At 42.0% G+C, this 17,933-nt stretch overlaps 1 protein-coding gene across 4 annotated transcripts in view; it reads right to left on the minus strand.

Annotated features, from left to right (window-relative positions):
- Positions 1-17,933, minus strand: part of alpk2 (alpha-kinase 2) — an 85,588-nt gene that overhangs the window by 33,261 nt on the left and 34,394 nt on the right. For all 4 annotated transcript variants that reach the window (XR_012101213.1, XM_073064164.1, XM_073064165.1 and 1 more), the window contains one exon: positions 5,596-8,944. Coding sequence is in view for 3 of the 4 variants with exons in the window: in XM_073064164.1 (XP_072920265.1) it covers positions 5,596-8,944 (3,349 nt within the window). In the remaining variant the exon portion in view is untranslated. The remainder of the gene's footprint in view (positions 1-5,595; positions 8,945-17,933) is intronic.

The following is a 17,933-nucleotide window of genomic DNA, read 5'->3' on the forward strand; positions in this document are numbered from 1 at the left end:
TCGGCACCAGTGACATGGGTAGGAAAGGTAACGAGGTCCTGCAAAGTGAGTTCAGAGAGTTAGGTGCTAGGTCAAAGGACAGGACATCCAAGGTTATGATCTCAGGACTGCTGCCCATGCTATGTGCAAGTGAGACCAGAAACAGGAAGATCATACAGTCTAACATGTGGAAAAGTAGACACAGTACAGTATTTGGATCATTGGGTTTTCTTCCATGGAAGGGGGGACCTATACAGAAGCGATGGTTGGCACCTGAAATGGAGGGGACTAATGTTCTAGTGGGAAGGAAGTTTGCTATTGATGCACGGGGTGGTGGGGGGAATTTAAACTGGACTTACAGGGTGATGTGAACAAGGATGCCAGAACAGACAGAGGAGAAGTTGTGAAAGCAGATGTTGTTAAGACCACATACAAAGTCAGGAATGTAAAGATTGACCATGGTGGGACTAATGTTCTGAACTGCCTATATTTCAGTGCAAGGAGTATTGTAGGAAAGGCGGATGAGCTTAGGGTATGAATATTGTGGAATTATGATATTGTGGCCATTAGTGAGACTTGGTCGCAGGAGGGGGTAGGACGGGCAGCTCAGTGTTCTGAGGTTTCATTGTTTTAGACATCATAGAGTAGGAGGGATTAAAGAATGGCATTACTAGTCAGTTTTTCAAAAGTTATTGAGGCCCTTGTTAAGAAAAACAAAGTGCATTGCACTTTGGAACTAATGAGGTTCTTGAGGGGTGTAAGAAATGTCACGGCAGTGCTCAGTTAGGTTAGACTGGAGAACTCATTTAGTGAGACTTTATGGGTAGACAGGGGAATAAGAAAAAGATAATGGGATTATGTGATAGACCACTCAACAGTCCATCGGACTTTGAGGAGGAAAATTTGAAAACAGATCTCAGGCTGTTGCAAGAAATATAAGGTTCTGATGGTAGGTGATTTTAACTTTCCACACATTGGCTGGGATTCCCATACTGTAAAAGGGCTAGATTGGAAAGTTAATCAAACTTGTTCAGGAAAGTTTCTTTAATCAGTACAAAGAAGTTCCAACTAGAGAGATTGCAATACTTGACCTCTTATTAGGGAATGAGATAGGACAGGTGACATAAATTTGTGTGGGGGACACTTTGCATCTATTGATCATAACACTATTAGTTTCCAGGTAGTTACAGAAAAAGTCCACAGGTTTGATCCACAGGTTGAGATTCTAAATTGGAGAAAGGCAATTTTGATGGTATCAGAAAGGACCTGTCAAGTGTAGATTGGGACAGGTTATTTTCTGACAAATGAGTACTTGGTAAGTGGGATGCCTTCAAAAGTGAAATTTTGAGAGTAGAGTTTGCATGTGCTTGTCAGAATTAAAGGTAGAGATAGCAGGATTGGGAACCTTGGTTTTCAAGAGATATTGAGGCCCTGGTTAAGAAAAACAAGGTGCACAGCAGGTATAGGCAGGCAGAAACAAATGAGGTACTTAAGTGTAGGACTCTCAGTACCAGTAATAGTGGTGTTAACTGTTCAGGCTAACAAAATGGCTTCTCTGTATTGTTATAATGAAATGGCTTCTCTGTAATGCTGTGTCTGGTATGTTTGGGGTATGACTACCGATAAGGGGGAAAATAACCAATGGAGAAGTGTTATGCTATCTTGTGTGTGTAAGCTGAGCAGGAGTTCACAGTCTTTTTCGGGAGGAGAGCGAGGAGGACGGACGCGTGAGGAGTGGACAGCGGTTCCAGAGCGACGGATACTGGGCGTCAGCGGTTCAGACGGTGGTCGAAGGCTCGGAAGGTCGGTGTGGATGGAACTGGAGGTGTGAGCTCCAACGTATTAAAATATTATGTGCACAAGCTGATAAATTTATTTATTTGGCGCCTTCAGATTATCTGTTTTTACTAACCCATCACCAAGAGATAACTATAAAGTTGCAATTATTTACTCGCTTTTGGGTGTATTGTTTGGCATTCGTATTGTGAGCGAGTACTGGGGGGGGGGGCATTACTACGTATTTACACTGAAGTATTGCACTATTGGTGGGGCGACGGCGGTTCACCCTCAGTGAACGGGGGCCAACTGGGGGCACGGAAGCTATATAAGGAGTATAAGAAATACAAGAGAACATTTAAGAAGGAAATCAAGAGGGTAAAAAGAGGACATGAGGTTGCTCTAGCAGAGAAGGTGAAGGAGAATTCTAAAGGCTTCTACAAATATACTAAGAGCAAAAGAGCAAGGGACAAAATTGGTCCTCTGGAAAAGCAGACTGATAATCTATGCATGGAGTCAAAAGAGATAGGGAGATCTTAAATGGGTATTCTGCATCTTTATTTACTCGGAAGATGGGCACAGAGTCCATAGATGTGAGGCAAAGCGGCAGCGAGTTCATGGCAGTGTATACAGATTACAGAGGAGGAGGTGTTTGCCGTCTTGTGGCAAATTAGGATGGATAAATCCCCAGGGCCAGACAAGGTGATCCCTTGGATCATGTGGGACACTAGTGCAGAAATTGCAGGGACCCTAGCAGAGATATTTCAAACATCCTTAGCCACAGGTGAGGTGCTGAAGGATTGGAGGATAGCTAAAGTCATTGCATTGTTTAAGAAATGCCCTAAGAATGAGGCGGGAAATGATAGGTCAGTAGTGGGAAAGTAATTGGAAGATACTCTATCAGAATCAGAATCAAGTTTAATATTACCGGCATATGTCGTGAGATTTGTTGTCTTTGCAGCAGCAGGACAATGTAAAACATAATGATAGAGAAAAAACTGAATTACTGTAAATATATATAATAGTTAAATTAAATATGTAGTGCAAAAATAGAAATTAAAAGTGATGAGTTAGTGTTCATGGGTTCAATGGCCATTCAGAAATCAGATGGAAGAGGGGAAGAAGCTGTTCCTGATTGATTGACTGTGTGTCTTCAGGCTCCTGCATCTCCTTTCTGATGGTAGCAAATAGCAGAGGATATAGCCTGGGTGATTAGGTACTTACTTATGTTAATAGATGAGGAATTGTACTGTGTCTTTATAGTTTACAACAGAAAACACTATTATTACACTCAGAATTGGCAGACCAAAACAGACATTTTCAAAACCCAGGATTATTACATAAATCAACACCTCCATCCACTAACTACACCCCTCACCACCACTACTTTATCATTTCCTGTCAGTCATCATATGTACGGACACGCCTTGCCTGGCATCACATATAATCTATGCATATTAGCAATCTTATATATTTCTATTTAACTTTTTTTATTACTGTGTTCTTAGTGTGTTTTTTATATGCTGCCTCAGATCCAGGGTAATAACTACTTCATTCTCCTTTATGCTTATACTTGGGTTGTTACCTCTGGCACATCAGAGGCTGAGTGGAGATCTGAAAAAGGTTTTCAAGATTATGAGTAGCATAGATATTGGACAGAGAGTATCTGTTTCGCAGGGTTGAAATGTCCAATGTTGAAGGGGGATGTGAGGGGTAAGTTTTTCTACTCAGAGAGCCACAGATGCCTGGAATGCAAATACATTAGAGGCTTTTAAGAGGCATTTGGATACACACATGGATGTAAAGAAGATGGGGGGATATGACCATTGTGTAGGTAGGAGGGATTAATGTTTGGGTATTTTTGACTAGCATTTTCCCTGGTTCGGGACAAAATAGTGGGATGAATGGGCTGTTGTATTTTCTATGTTCTACTTGTGTACTGCAAATGACATTAAGCGATCTTGAATATGATGATTGAATATACTTCATAATTTAGATTTAACTATTTCTTTGCAATAAAATGCTTCTTATCAAAAATCCTGAATATGTTAGTCTCTATAACTGAAAAAATTGAACAACTTAATTTCATTATCGAATATTATTTTATAGTCTCTTCTGAGATGCTCCTGCTCTACTGCCCGTGAGATGGGAATTCCATTCAAATTAATTAAGTGGTTTCATTTGCACTCATGGCTCACCTGAGCACTCAGTAAAGTCCTGGTTGTAGAGTTAGATTGAATGCATTAACATAACGGTTTTCGAAGGTGAACTCTGCCATTGACGGTCCCAAGCCCAGCTGTGAAAGGAGGAGGGCAGGGCAAGGGGCTGTCAACCCCATCCTGTAAGAACTCAGTGTTACAGAAATGCTAACAGAAGCACCAAAGACCTTATCCCTGGAAGAGGAGGTTACACCAAGAAGACGGGCTACACCTGGAGACAACGTTAAAGACTGACCCAGGGTAGAGGACTCTGGTGAGCTACTGTAGGCGCTTTATGCTCCAATAGGGGTGATGGGTTCAAGTAACTATTCCAGGGGGAAATACCAGATGGATAATGGGCAATAACCATTCAACAACTTACCTCCTTTCCCTCTTAGTTAATATCTCATCATCTTTTGTCCATATTATGATAGAATCTGCATGAATATCTCCGAACAGGCACCACAGTTTAACCTTTCCTGGAACATCTGGAAGCATTTCTGCGTGGCTCTTTTGAATCAGTTTTGGAGCTGAGATGGTGTCCAGTTCTTCAGTTGGCATATTGCAAAATATCAAACTATTTATGGATTAAATTATTTTCCCAGCAGTTTTGTAAATGCATCATAAGATGCAAATATTAAAATCTTAGGTTTAAAACTAAGATTGTTACTTGAACTAAGTCAAACAATCAATTCCTTCATAGCAGTTTCCAAAATATGATTTGATTTCCAAAAGGCATGTAAACTTTTTATATAGGTTTATATACACTCTTGTTGTGTCTCTACCAAAGGAGGCGTAAGGCGCTCCTTCCCTCCATTAGGCTGCAGGCCACTCTTGGACAAGGTGTACCATCTGCTTAGCCCCTCTGATCAGGGTCACATGAAGCCATGTGAGCAGGTGGTGTATATCATGTCCTAGTTTTGTGACCACTGACGCCAGGCATGATAATGGCTGGGATCACCTATCTTGCAAAGACAATGCAAACCACTTCTGCACAAACTTTTGCCAATAACAATCATTGTCATGAGATCATGGTCACCAATGTCATACAACACAGTACGTAATAACGATAATCGGTATACATTAAATAGCCACTTTATTAGGTATACCTGCTTGTTAATGCAAATATCTAATCAGCCAATCATGGGGCAGTAACTCATTGCATAACAGTCTCTAGAGTTCATAGAGAATGGTGCGAGGAACAAAAGTCATCCATTGGGCAGCAATTCGTTGTGCAAAAATAACTTCTTAATGAGACAGTTCAGAGGAGAATGGCCAGACTGGCTTAACCTGACAGGATGGCAACAGTAGCTCAAATAACCACATGTTACAACAGTGGTGTGCAGAAGAGCATCTCTGATGGCATAACATGTTGAACCTTGAATTGGATGGGCTACAGCAACAGAAAGCCACACTAAGTTCTACCCTTGTCCCTAATAAGGTGGCCACCGAGTGTACAGCATTGATTTAGCTATGCAGCCCCTCATGAGCTATTTGAATCAAAGGCTATATTTCCTTTATAATAATTGTACATTTGAATTGAGATCTTGGTTTATTCAAATAGGAGGGGAAGGAAGATGTATTGTGTCTGTCTATTTGTTAGTATAAGCAGATAAGAATATAAAATAAGATTAAGTCGTACCTTTATGTTCCTCCTTTTGAGGGTCCTTCACTTTTTCCACCTCCTGCTCCTTCTTGATGACTGCTTTTTCCACTGCCCCATGAAATATTCTTTTAATTACAGTCTTAGTTTTATTAAGATTCTCCTTTCCTGCTGAAGATGGTTGCATTTGCTGTTTTTTATCTAATGTGAACTTAGTTTTCTCAGCTGACAGCATGTGTGTAACTTCTTCATTCTTCTGCTGCTCGCTCTGAGAAGAAAACAAATCCCCACACTCCGAGGCAACATCACTTGATGAATTTGATCTTTTCCATGCACCAGAGTTCGTCAGCTCCTTAACTGGTTCTACTAGTGTAGTTTGTTTAGTCCTCACAGCTGCACTGTGTGATTCTGCAGGTGGAATCCTCTTCTTGGACAAAGATTGGTTTTGCAAGGAGATGGGGAGTTCTTGTCCTGTAGTTCTCTGCTGACCCTCATCCAATGATGTAGTTATTGTCTGAGTGATTGTGATTTTTGCCTGATTATCATTTTTATTTGGCTTGACCTTTTCAATTTTGGACACAGTAGAAGTCTTTTGATTAGTTTTGCTGGGTGCTAGAGACATTTGGCAAATGTCTGACTTTTGGGCTGAGTCGTGATGAAGGATTTCAGCCCGAAATGTCAGTTCTTTGTCCCCTTCCATAGATGCAGCCTGACCTGTTGAGTTCCTCCAGCATTTTGTGTGTGTTACTCTTGACATTTGGCAAATCTTTCCTTTACTTTCATCACCTGTGTTTATTTTGATATATTCTAGTGGATGATCTGGGGCATTGGACTTCTTTATATTATTTTCATGACATTCCATGCAATTTTCAGGAGCAGTAGAATCAACATTCATTAGCTGACCTGTCACTTGTTGAGTAATTATACTTGATCCTTCATTGCCAATAGATGGTAAGTGAAAGGAATCATTTTGTTGAATAGTTTGATTATTATCTTCTTTGTCCCTACTGTTGTCAAGTTGTCCTTCTCCTTGTGATTTCAGCATTTTATCATTATTATTAGCAACAAATTTCAATTTTTCACTTACATTTGTCACATGCACAGGTTTAGCATTTTGAATGTCTTCATTCAAATCTGTTGCTGTTGATTCACTAATTAGACCCCTAACCTGTTCAGTTTTTGATGGAACATTCATTATTGGACTGACTGAAACTTCAGCAAGCGGCATATTCTCTGTTGAAATTGTTTTATCGTTGACAAAATCATGACTTAATTCATTGTCACGTTCTATAAAGGGTATGTTGTGATTCACTGTACTCTTTTCAGCTTGGCTATCTGTGCTCTGTGAAAGATTTATATCAACATGTGATGAAAGCTTCACTATAGACTTAAAGCTTCCAGATGGATTAATGATGGTTTCATTCTCTGGAGCTTTAATTTTGTCTGGTGCTTGTATTGACAAACATCGAACATGGCTCTCATCATTAAATGCAGCTGGATTTATTTCTGTTAGACTATTCATTAGGTCATTTATTATTTCTCCATGATCATCATCCATCTCAACCTCAACTACATGTTCCAATGAGTTTTGAACTGGTCCTGGTATTTGCTGATGACCAATAGATTGTTCTACTACAACTGGTTCGACAACAGTTGACTTTTGTTCTTTTTGAGTTGGGTGTTCATAATACTTGGTTTCATTTACACCATTTTCCCTATCAGTATTGATCATTCTTTGTTGAGTTGTTTCTAACGAGGGAGAAATAGTTTGGTCTAAATCTACTAGCTCAGGCACAGATAATTTCCGGTTATCTAACGCAACAACTTCAAATTCATTGCTGTTCTCATGTCCAACATAATGTTTTGAAGGAAGCATAGTTTCAGAACCTTGGCCAGTTCTCAACTGAAGATTGAAGTATTCATCTTCATTTGTAGGGACAATAACAGGACATTTAGAAACATGTTTGTATACAAGTTCATAATCATTTCCTTGTTGATTCTTATCCATGTCAGTTCCCATTTTATAAACATCATCCTTTTCAAAAGATCTAGCACTTGAAATTCCCTCATTATCATTACTTTTAGTTTTGTCACAACAAGGACTTTCTAAAAGGGATGGCTCATTATATCGCATTTTCTCACAATCTGTAAGCATTGGTGAACTAGCCTCTTTAAGATGAGCTATTAACGGCTTAGCAAGAACTCTGTCCTCTGAAGAATAATCTGATCCATTAGTTTCACTATCAAAGGCTACATGTTTAGATACTAGTTGATTTGATAAAAGAGCTAAATTGCATTCTAGTAATGGCTCAACTGGTAGTTCATCATCACGTTGAAAAGCTGCTGATTTATTAGCCCCTGGAACACCTTCATTACTGTGATGAGAACATGAACAATTTCTTGTAACTTCATTTTCTGTGGTCTGCCCATACTGGATTGACCAACATGTTGGTAGATCATCTTTGTGCACTTCACTTTCTGAAGCATTTAAAGGGCAAAGAATCTTTGCTTCGATGGGAGGCGGGCAATGGCTTTTAGGATCATCTTTTTGATTCTCCAGAACAGATTCTTCAAAGTGACCAGTTAGATCTTTGTCAGTGACTTGAAGAGTGATTTCATCATGTCTGGCTCCATTATTGCTGTTAGTGTATGAAGGAACCAAATCTCTCTTATCAAACTCTTCAATGTCCTGGAACTTATCAGAGCTAATATTTTCTAACTCAGAAATATCTGTAATTTGGGTAGGTTTGGTGGAACATGGTGAAGTATTCAGAGCTGGACCTATGCTTCCATATTTGCCTACTTTCTTCACCACCTCTTTGTTTGAATCTTTAGATTCACAACTTTCAGAAGACTGATGATCTGTATGCTCATTATAAATATATAATCCAGGTGATATTTTTGAAGGCTCTAGTTTATTGTTACAAATGGAAGTGTTCTCACTGAAATCTGATTTCATACTTTCTATGTTACTATCTCTTTTTAAACAGTCAGTGAAGTGCCTTGTGTGTTCAATTGTTGCTTCAAAAGTAGTACCTTGATTTTCTTTACATGTGCAGATTAATTCAGTGTCTCTTGAAATAAGATTTGATATATTTTCCTGTAAAACCTGAACTTGGTGCTTATGTTTAAACTTGCTGTGTTGTGAAATAGCACTGTCTAGAACAGGAGGAACACTAAAAATTTGGAAGTCTTCTTTGAGTCTAGGATGAGTATCTTCTTGGTCTTGACTGTACTTTATTGATGGAAGTGTTGTATGTCTATCCAGAGGCAAGAGATTTGTCCTTTTCTCATGACAAACAATGTGATCATCTTCAGAGTATGAAACCGTGATGATTTCAGTAAAGCTTGTTCCTTCATCTTTTAAAAGTAAAGGTTGTGTTTTAGCCTGACAAACATAAAAAAAACAATAATAAATTTATTGAGAATGATTATAACATGATGGAGGTAACTCTCTTTGTTTCTATTTTGCACTTACCTTGTTAGTCTGTACTGATGTTTTTCAATTCCCACTCCCCCACCAACCTATCTTTTCTTTCATCTATCACTTGCCAGCTTGTGGTCCTTCCTCTCCACCACCTTATCTAGGCTTCTGTCCCCTTCCTTTCCAGCCAAAAATATGGGCTCTTTATTCTTCTCCACAGATGCTGAGTTCATCCAGCATTTTGAGTGTGCTCCTCTGGATTTCCAGCATCTGCGGTATCTCTTGTGTTTATGTACTTATTTATTACTTGTAAGAAACAATATTTATTGTTTTACATTCTTATATTGCTCAGATCCTTCTACTTATTCGAGATGTTATGTTATGGAATAAACTCTGCAACTAGATCTTACAGAGGACCAATTTTTATCCCATGCTCTTAACATATCTGTAATATCTCTTAGGATTCTCCTTCACTTTGTCTGCTAGTGCAAACTCATGCCTTCTTTTAGCCTTCCTGACTTCTTTCCTAAGTGTTCTTTTGCATTTCTTTTACTCCATAAGCACCTCATTTATTCCTACCTGCCTACAGCTGCTATGTACCTCTTTTTAACTAGGACCTCAATATCTCTTAAAAACCAAGGTTCCTTAAAACTGTTATCTTTACCATTTATTCTAACAAGCTTTATATTCTCAAAATTTCACTCCTGAAGACCTTCCAGTTACCAAGTACATCTTTACCAGAAAACAGCCTTTCTGATACCATCAGAATTGGCCTTTCTCCAATTTAGAATATCAACCTGTGGACCAGACCTATCTTTTTGCATAGTTGCATTGAAAGTAATGGCATTCTGATCACTAGATGCAAAGTGTTCCCCTACACAAACTTGTCACCTGCCCTGTTTCATTCCCTAATAGCAGATCAAGTATTGCACATTCTCTCGTTGGGACTTCTATGTACTGATTAAGAAAATTTTCCTGAATACAGTTGCCAAACTCTATCCCATCTAGTCCTTTTACAGAATGGCAGTCCCAGTCAATATATGGAAAGTTAAAATCACCTACTATAACAACTTCATGTTTCTTGCAACAGTTGGTGACCTCTCTATAAATTTGTTCCTCTCAGTCCCACGGACTGATGGCTGTTCTATAATACAGCCCCATTAATGTGCTCATACTTTTATTATTCCTCAGTTCCACCCACAAAAAGTCTCACTAGACGAGTTCCCCAGTCTGTCCTGATGGAGCACTGTCATGATATTTTCCCTGACTAGCAACGCCACCCCTCCCCCTTTAATCCCTCCCACTCTGCCACGTCTAAAACAATGGAACACTGGAATATTGAGCTGCAGTCCTGCCCCTCTTGCAACCAAGTCTTATTAATGGCTACAATATCATAATTCCCTGTGTTGATCCATGCACTGAGCTTATTGGCCTTTCCTACAATACTTCTTGAATTGAAATATTCACAGCTAGAATGTGAGTCACTCCATGTTCAACCTCATGATTCCTGACTTTCTCTGAGGTTTGAACAACATCTATCTCCACAACCCCACCACTACCTGTTCTGGCCCTATAGTTCCCATCCCCCTGCAAGTCTAGTTCCAATCCCACCATGCAGCATTAGCAAACCTTCACGCTAGGATACATTCCCTTCCAGTTCAGGTGCAAACCATCTCTTCTGTAGAGGTCCCACCTTCCTTGGAAGAGAGCCCAATGATCCAAAAATCTGAAGCCCTTCCTCCTACACCAGCTTCTTAGCTCAAAAAGCTGAAAGACCTAAAGGTAACCAAGTCACCCAGACCAGATGAACGGCACACTAGGGTTCTGAAAGAGGTAGCATTAGAGATTGTGGCAGCATTAGCAACAATCTTTCAAAAATCATTGGACTCTGGCATGGTGCCAGAGGACTGGAAATTTGCAAATGTCACTTCACTCTTTAAGAAAGGAAGAAGACAGCAGAAAGGAAATCACAGATAAGTTAGCTTGACCTCAGTGGTTGTGAAGATTTTAGAGTCAATTATTAAGGATGAGGTGATGGAGTACTTGGTGACACAGGACAAGATAGTACAAGGGCAGCATGGTTTATTTAAGGGAAAATCCTGCCCAACAAATCCATTGGAATTCTTTGAGGAGAATACAAGTAGGATAGATACAGGGGATGCAGTGGATGTTGTATATTTGGACTTTCAGAAGACCTTTGACAGGGTGCCACACATGAGGCCGCTTACTAAGTTAAGAGCCCATGGTACTACAGGTAAGTTACTGGCATGGTTAGAGCATTGGCTGATTGGTAGGAGGCAGCAAGTGGAAATAAAAGAATCCTTGACTGGTTGGCTGCCAGTGACTAGAGGTGTTCTGCAGGGGTTGGTGTTGGGACCGCTTCTTTTTATGCTGTATGTAAATGATTTAAATGATGGAATAGATGGCTTTGTTGCCAAGTTTGCAGATGATACGAAGATTGGTGGAGGGGCAGGTACTGTTGAGGAAAGAGGTAGGATGCAGAAGGGCTTAGACAGATTAGGAGTATGGGCAGGAAAGTGGCAAATGAAATACAATGTTGCAAATGCATGGTTATGCAATTTGGTAGTAGAAATAAATGTGCAGACTATTTTCTAAATGGGGAGAAAATCCAAAAATCTTAGAGGGTCCAGAGGAGACTCACAAAGATGATTCCAGGAATGAAAGGAACATTTGATGGCTCTGGGTCTGTACTCATTGGAACTTAGAAGGATGAGGGGGGATGTCATTGAAACCCTTCAAATTTTGTAAGGCCTAGACAGAGTAGATGTGGACAGTATGTTTCCCATGGTGGGAGAGTCTAGGACTAAAGGGCACAGCCTCAGGATAGAGGGACATCCATTCAAAACAGAGATGCAGAGAGATGTCTTTAGCCACAGGGTGGTGAATTAGTGGAATTTGTTGCCACATGCAACTGTGGAGGCCAGGTCGCTGGGTGTACTTAAGGCATAGGTTGATAGGTTCTTGACAGGACATAGCATCAACGGTTATGGGGAGAAGGCCGGGAACTGGGGTTGAGGAGAAAAAATAAGGATCAGTCATGATTAAATGGAGGAGCAGACCCAATAGGCCAACTGGCCTAATTCTGCTCCTATGTCTTATGGTCTTATGGTCATTAAAGCTGTTATGACTTAATTACTCATGCCCCATCTCTAATTGAGTCATCAGGTCGATATTGATTCTCTATTTTAATAAATATAGAAATAAATGAATCCATTTTGGTACATATTGTACTTCAGGAATACTAGGATAGGAAACAGCTTTCTCACCCCCAGGCCATGAGACTACTGAACTCTCTGTCATCACCCAGGCCTTATCATATATGAAGCATCAGTAGTGTTGTGTTATACAGTTTTCTTTGCGTCGTAAATGCACCTAATGCTAAAGGTCAACCTTCTGAAATAGATTTTATTATTTGTTAATTTTTTGTGGTCATATTACATTTTGTGTTGTGTGTGAGTTATATGCACCTTGGTCCAGAGGAACATTGCTTCATTTGGCAGTATACATGTGTATGGTTGAATGACAACAACTTGAACTTGACTAATTGGGTACTAAAGAACTGCTAGCACAGTTCAAACCTGAGCTCTGATGCTGTTTTTGTGGAGTTTGCATGTTCCACTTTTGACCACTTGGATTTCCTTTGCATTCTCTGACTTCTTCCCACAATTGAGTTAGTAGCTTAGTGGGGTTAGGTCAAAATTGTTCCATTTTACTTTAAATATATCTTATCTTCCTGATCGCTGTTCTCCACATAGCATGCTTATGATTACAATTCACTTTCTGGAGATTTACTCTCTGGGCAATTTTTCACAAATCAAAGTCTTATGACACTGTACTTTCTGCTTTTCAGAGACTAATAGAGAATAATTAACCATGGAATGGAGTTAATTAGTAATCCACCTCTCAATCAGACTTTCTGACCTCACAATCCTAAGAAAAGAAAATCAGATAGTAATGGAAACACTCAGGAAGGCAGGCAGCACCTGAAAGAGAAACAGAATTGTTTTTCACCTAAAGCATGAACTTCTCTTCCCTTTCCACAAATGCTGTATGACCCGCAGAGTATTTCCAGCATCTCTGACAAATCCCTCTCCTTTCTTGATCTCTCTGTCTCCATCTCTGGAGACAAACTGTCTACCTCCATATTTTACAAACCTACCAATTCCCACAACTATCTTGACTGTACCTCTTCTCACTGCCACCTGTAAAAATGCTATTCCTTTTTTCAGTTCCCTCATCTCTGCTACACCTGTTCCCAAAAAGAGGCTTTCCTTTCCAGGACATCAGAGATGTCCTCTTTCTTCAAAATACAGGGTTTCCTTTCCTCCACAACCGATGCTGCCCTCACCTATGGCTCTTCTATTTTCTGGATATCTGCGCTCTCCCCTTCTTCCCACCACCTTAACAGGGTTAGAGTTCCTCTTATCCTCACCTAGAATCCCATGAGGCTCCATATTCAACAAATTATTTGCCTTGACATCCACGATCTTCAGTGCAATCCTACCACAAACACATCTTTACCTGCCTCCTCACCGCTCTGTTTTCTGCAGGGATGACTTACTCGGTAATTCCCTTGTCGATTCGTCTCTCCCCACTAATCTCACTCCTGACACATACCCTGCAAGTGAATGAAATACTACACCTGACAAAGGGTCTCGGCCCGAAACGCCGACAGTGCTTCTCCCTATAGATGCTGCCTGGCCTGCTGCGTTCCACCAGCATTTTGTGTGTGTTGTTTGAAATGCTACACCTGCCCATTTGCCTCCGTACAGGACCAAACCAGTGCTCCCAGGCGAGGCAGCTCATCACCTTCAAATCTGTTGGGGTCATCTACTGTATTTGCTGCCCCCCAAAGCAACCTCCTCTACATTGGTGAAACCCATTGTAAATTCTAGGACTGCTGTGTTGAGCACCTCTGCTCCATCCATCAAAAGCAGAAATTCCTGGTGGATATTCATTTTAATTCCTATTTCTATTTCTGTTCCAACAAGTCAGTCCATGGCCTCCTCTTGTACCACGATGCAAACCATTGAAAGTTTAAAAAGGCAAGGAATCTTCAACAGTTTTCGATTCGGAGCAAGAAGGCTGTGAGTGAACGGCTAGTTTTTCAGAGCGAAGGGAGTTTTTTTACTAAGGTCAAAGAGAGGCGAGACTGGCAGACGTGTGACATCAGCCAGTAGCGCGCGGAAGGTTTAAAAAGAAGACTGCCATATCCAGCAGGCAGCAGAGTGAGAGGGCTTTGGCTCAACGGGCTTAGCAGGTACCGGGACAAGGCGAGGTAGGTTTAACTGTGTTAATTGCAGTAAGGAACAACACACACAAAATGCTGGTGGAATGCAACAGGCCAGGCATCTATAGGAAGAAGCACTGTCGACGTTTCGGGCCGAGACCCTTCATCAGGACTAACTGAAAGAAAAGATAGTAAGAGATTTGAAAGTAGGAGGGGGAAGGGGAAATGCGAAATGATAGGAGAAGACCAGAGGGGGTGGGGTGAAGCTGAGAGCTGGAAAGGTGATTGGCAAAAGGGAGACAGAGCTGGAGAAGGGAAAGGATCATGGGACAGGAGGCCTCGGGAGAAAAGAAGAGGGAGGGGAGCACCAGAGGGAGATGGAGAACAGGCAGAGTGATGGGCAAAGAGAGAGAAAAAAAGAGGGGGGAAAAACTAAATATAGCAGGGATGGGGTAAGAAGGGGAGAAGGGGCATTAATGGAAGTTAGAGAAGTCAATGTTCATGCCATCAGGTTGGAGGCTACCCAGACTGTATATAAGGTGTTGTTCCTCCAACCTGAGTGTGGCTTCATCTTGACAGTAGAGGAGGCCATGGATAGACATATCAGAATGGGAATGGGACATGGAATTAAAATATGTGGCCACTGGGAGATCCTGCTTTCTCTGGCAGACAGAGCATAAGTGTTCAGCGAAACAGTCTCCCAGTCTGCGTCGGGTCTCACCAATTTAAAAAAGGCCACACCGGGAGCACCGGACGCAGTATAGCACACCAGCCGACTCACAGGTGAAGTGTCGCCTGGAAGGACTGTCTGGGGCCCTGAATGTTGGTGAGGGAGGAAGTGTAAGGGCAAGTGTAGCACTTGTTCCACTTACAAGGATAAGTGCCAGGAGCGAGATCGGTGGGAAGGGAAAGATGTGCTTGGTAGTGGGATCCTGTTGGAGGTGGCGAAAGTTATGGAGAATTATACGTTGGACCAGGAGGCTGGTGGGGTGATAGGTGAGGACAAGGGGAACCCTATCCAGAGTGGGATAGCGGGAGGATGGGGTGAGGGCAGATATGTGGGAAATGGAAGAGATGTGTTTGAGAGCAAAGTTGATGGTGGAGGAAGTGAAGCCCCTTTGTTTAAAAAAGGAAGGCATCTCCTTTGTTCTGAAATGAAAAACCTCATCCTGAGAGCAGATGCGGCGGAGACAGAGGAATTGCGAGAAGGGGATGGGTTGCTTGAATTTCCAGCATCTGCAGATTTCTTCGATTATGTGTGTGAGGCCAGTTTTCTGTGCTTGGTGTCAGATGTGGGGGGTCCTGGAGGCTCCCAGCCTCCCAGACAGACATATCTGCACCCGGTGTGTCGAGCTGCAGCTCCTGAGGGAACGAGTTAGGGAACTGGAGATGCAGCTCGATGACCTTCGCCTGGTCAGGGAGAGCGAGGAAGTGATAGAGAGCAGTTACAGGCTGGTGGTCACACCAAGGGCCACGGGAGACAGACAAATGAGTCACAGTCAGGAGGGGGAAGGGGAAGAGTCAGGTACTAGAGAGTACCCCTGTGGCTGTACCCATTGACAATAAGTACTCCTGTTTGAGTACTGTTGGGGGGGGGGGGGGGGAACAGCCTACCCGGGGGAAGCGACAGTGGCTGTGCCTCTGGCACAGAGTCCGGCCCTGTAGCTCAGATGGGTAGGGGAGGGAAGAGGAAGGCAGCAGTGATGGGGGACTCTATAGTTAGGGGGTCAGACAGGTGATTCTGTAGACGCAGGAAAGAAACTCGGATGGTATTTTGCCTCCCAGGTGCCAGGGTCCGGGATATCTGATCGCGTCCAAGATATCCTGCAGTGGGAGGGAGAACAGCCAGAGGTCGTGGTACATATTGGTACCAATGACATAGGAGGGAAAATGGAAGAGGTCCTGAAAAAAGACTACAGGGAGTTAGGAAGCAAGTTGAGAAACAGTACCACAAAGGTAATAATCTTGGGATTACTGCCTGTGCCACGTGACAGTGAGAATAGGAATAGGATGAGGTGGAGGATAAATGTGTGGCTGAGGGATTGGAGCAGGGGGCAGGGATTCAGATTTCAGATTGGGGCAGGCATGACCTGTACAAAAAGGACGGGTTGCACTTGAATCCAAGGGCAACCAATATCCTGGCGGGGAGGTTTGCTCAGACTACTGGGCAGAGTTTAAACTAGAATTGTTGCGGGGTGGCAACCCAACTGAAGAGACTGGGGAAGAGGAGGTTGGCTCACAAATAGAGAAAGCTTGTAGACAGTGCAAAAGGGAGGATAGGCACATGATAGAGAAGGGACGAGTTCAGACTGAAGGTTTGAGATGTATCTATTTTAACACAAGGAGTGTTGTGAACAAAGCGGATGAGCTTAGAGTGTGGACCAGTACTTGGAGATATGATGTGGTGGCCATTACAGAGACTTGGATGGCTCAAGGACAGGAATGGTTACTTCAAGCGCCGGGTTTTAGATCTTTCAGAAAGGACAGGGAGGGAGGCAAAAGAGGTAGGGGCATGGCACTGTTGATCAGAAATGGTGTCATGGCTGCAGAAAAGGTGGACACCATGGAGGGATTGTCTACAGAGTCTCTGAGGGAGGAGGTTAGTAACAGGATGGGGTCAATAACTTTACTGGGTGTTTTTTACAGGCCGCCCAGTAATAAAAGGGATATCGAGAAGCAGATAGGGAAACAGATCCTGGAAAGGTGTAATAATAACAGAGTTGTCATAATGGGAGATTTTAATTTCCCAAATATCGATTGGCATCTCCCTAGAGCAAGGGGTTTAGATGGGGTGGAGTTTGTTAGGTGTGTTCAAGAAGGTTTCTTGACACAATATGTAGATAAGCCTACAAGAGGAGAGGCTGTGCTTGATTTGGTATTGGGAAATGAACCTGGTCCGGTGTCAGATCTCTCAGTGGGAGAGCATTTCGGAGATAGTGATCATAATTCTGTCTCCTTTACAATAGCATTGGAGAAAGATAGAAACAGACAGTTAGAAAAGTGTTTAATTGGAGTAAGGGGAATTATGAGGCTATCAGGCAAGAAATTAGAGGCTTAAATTGGAAACAGATGTTTTCAGGGAAAAGTACGGAAGAAATGTGGCAAATATTCAGTGGTTATTTGTGTGGAGTTCTGTATAGGTACATTCCAATGAGACAGGGAATTTGTAGTAGGGTACAGGAACTGTGGTGTACAAAGGCTGTAATAAATCTAGTCAAGAAGAAAAGCTTACAAAAGGTTCAGAGAGCTAGGTAATGTTAGAGATCTGGAAGATTATAAGACTAATAGGAAGGAGTTTAAGAAGGAAATTAGGAGAGCCAGAAGGGGCCATGAGAAGGCATTGGCAGGCAGGATTAAGGAAAACCCCAAGGCATTCTACAAGTCTGTGAAGAGCAAGAGGATGATGTAAAAGAATAGGACCTATCAAGTGTGACAGTGGGAAAGTATGTATGGAACCAGAGGAAATAGCAGAGGTACTTAATGAATACTTTACTTTAGTATTCACTACGGAAAAGTATCTTGGTGACTGCACAGATGACTTGCAGCAGACTGAAAAGCTTGAGCATGCAGATATTAAGAAAGAGGATGTGCTGGAGCTTTTGGAAAACATCAAGTTGGATAAGTCACCAGGACTGGATGAGATGTACCCCAGGCTACTGTGGGAGGTGAGGGAGGAGATTGCTGAGCCTCTGGCAATGCTCT

Source organism: Hemitrygon akajei, chromosome 13, assembly GCF_048418815.1.
Source record: "Hemitrygon akajei chromosome 13, sHemAka1.3, whole genome shotgun sequence".
Lineage (NCBI taxonomy): Eukaryota > Metazoa > Chordata > Chondrichthyes > Myliobatiformes > Dasyatidae > Hemitrygon > Hemitrygon akajei.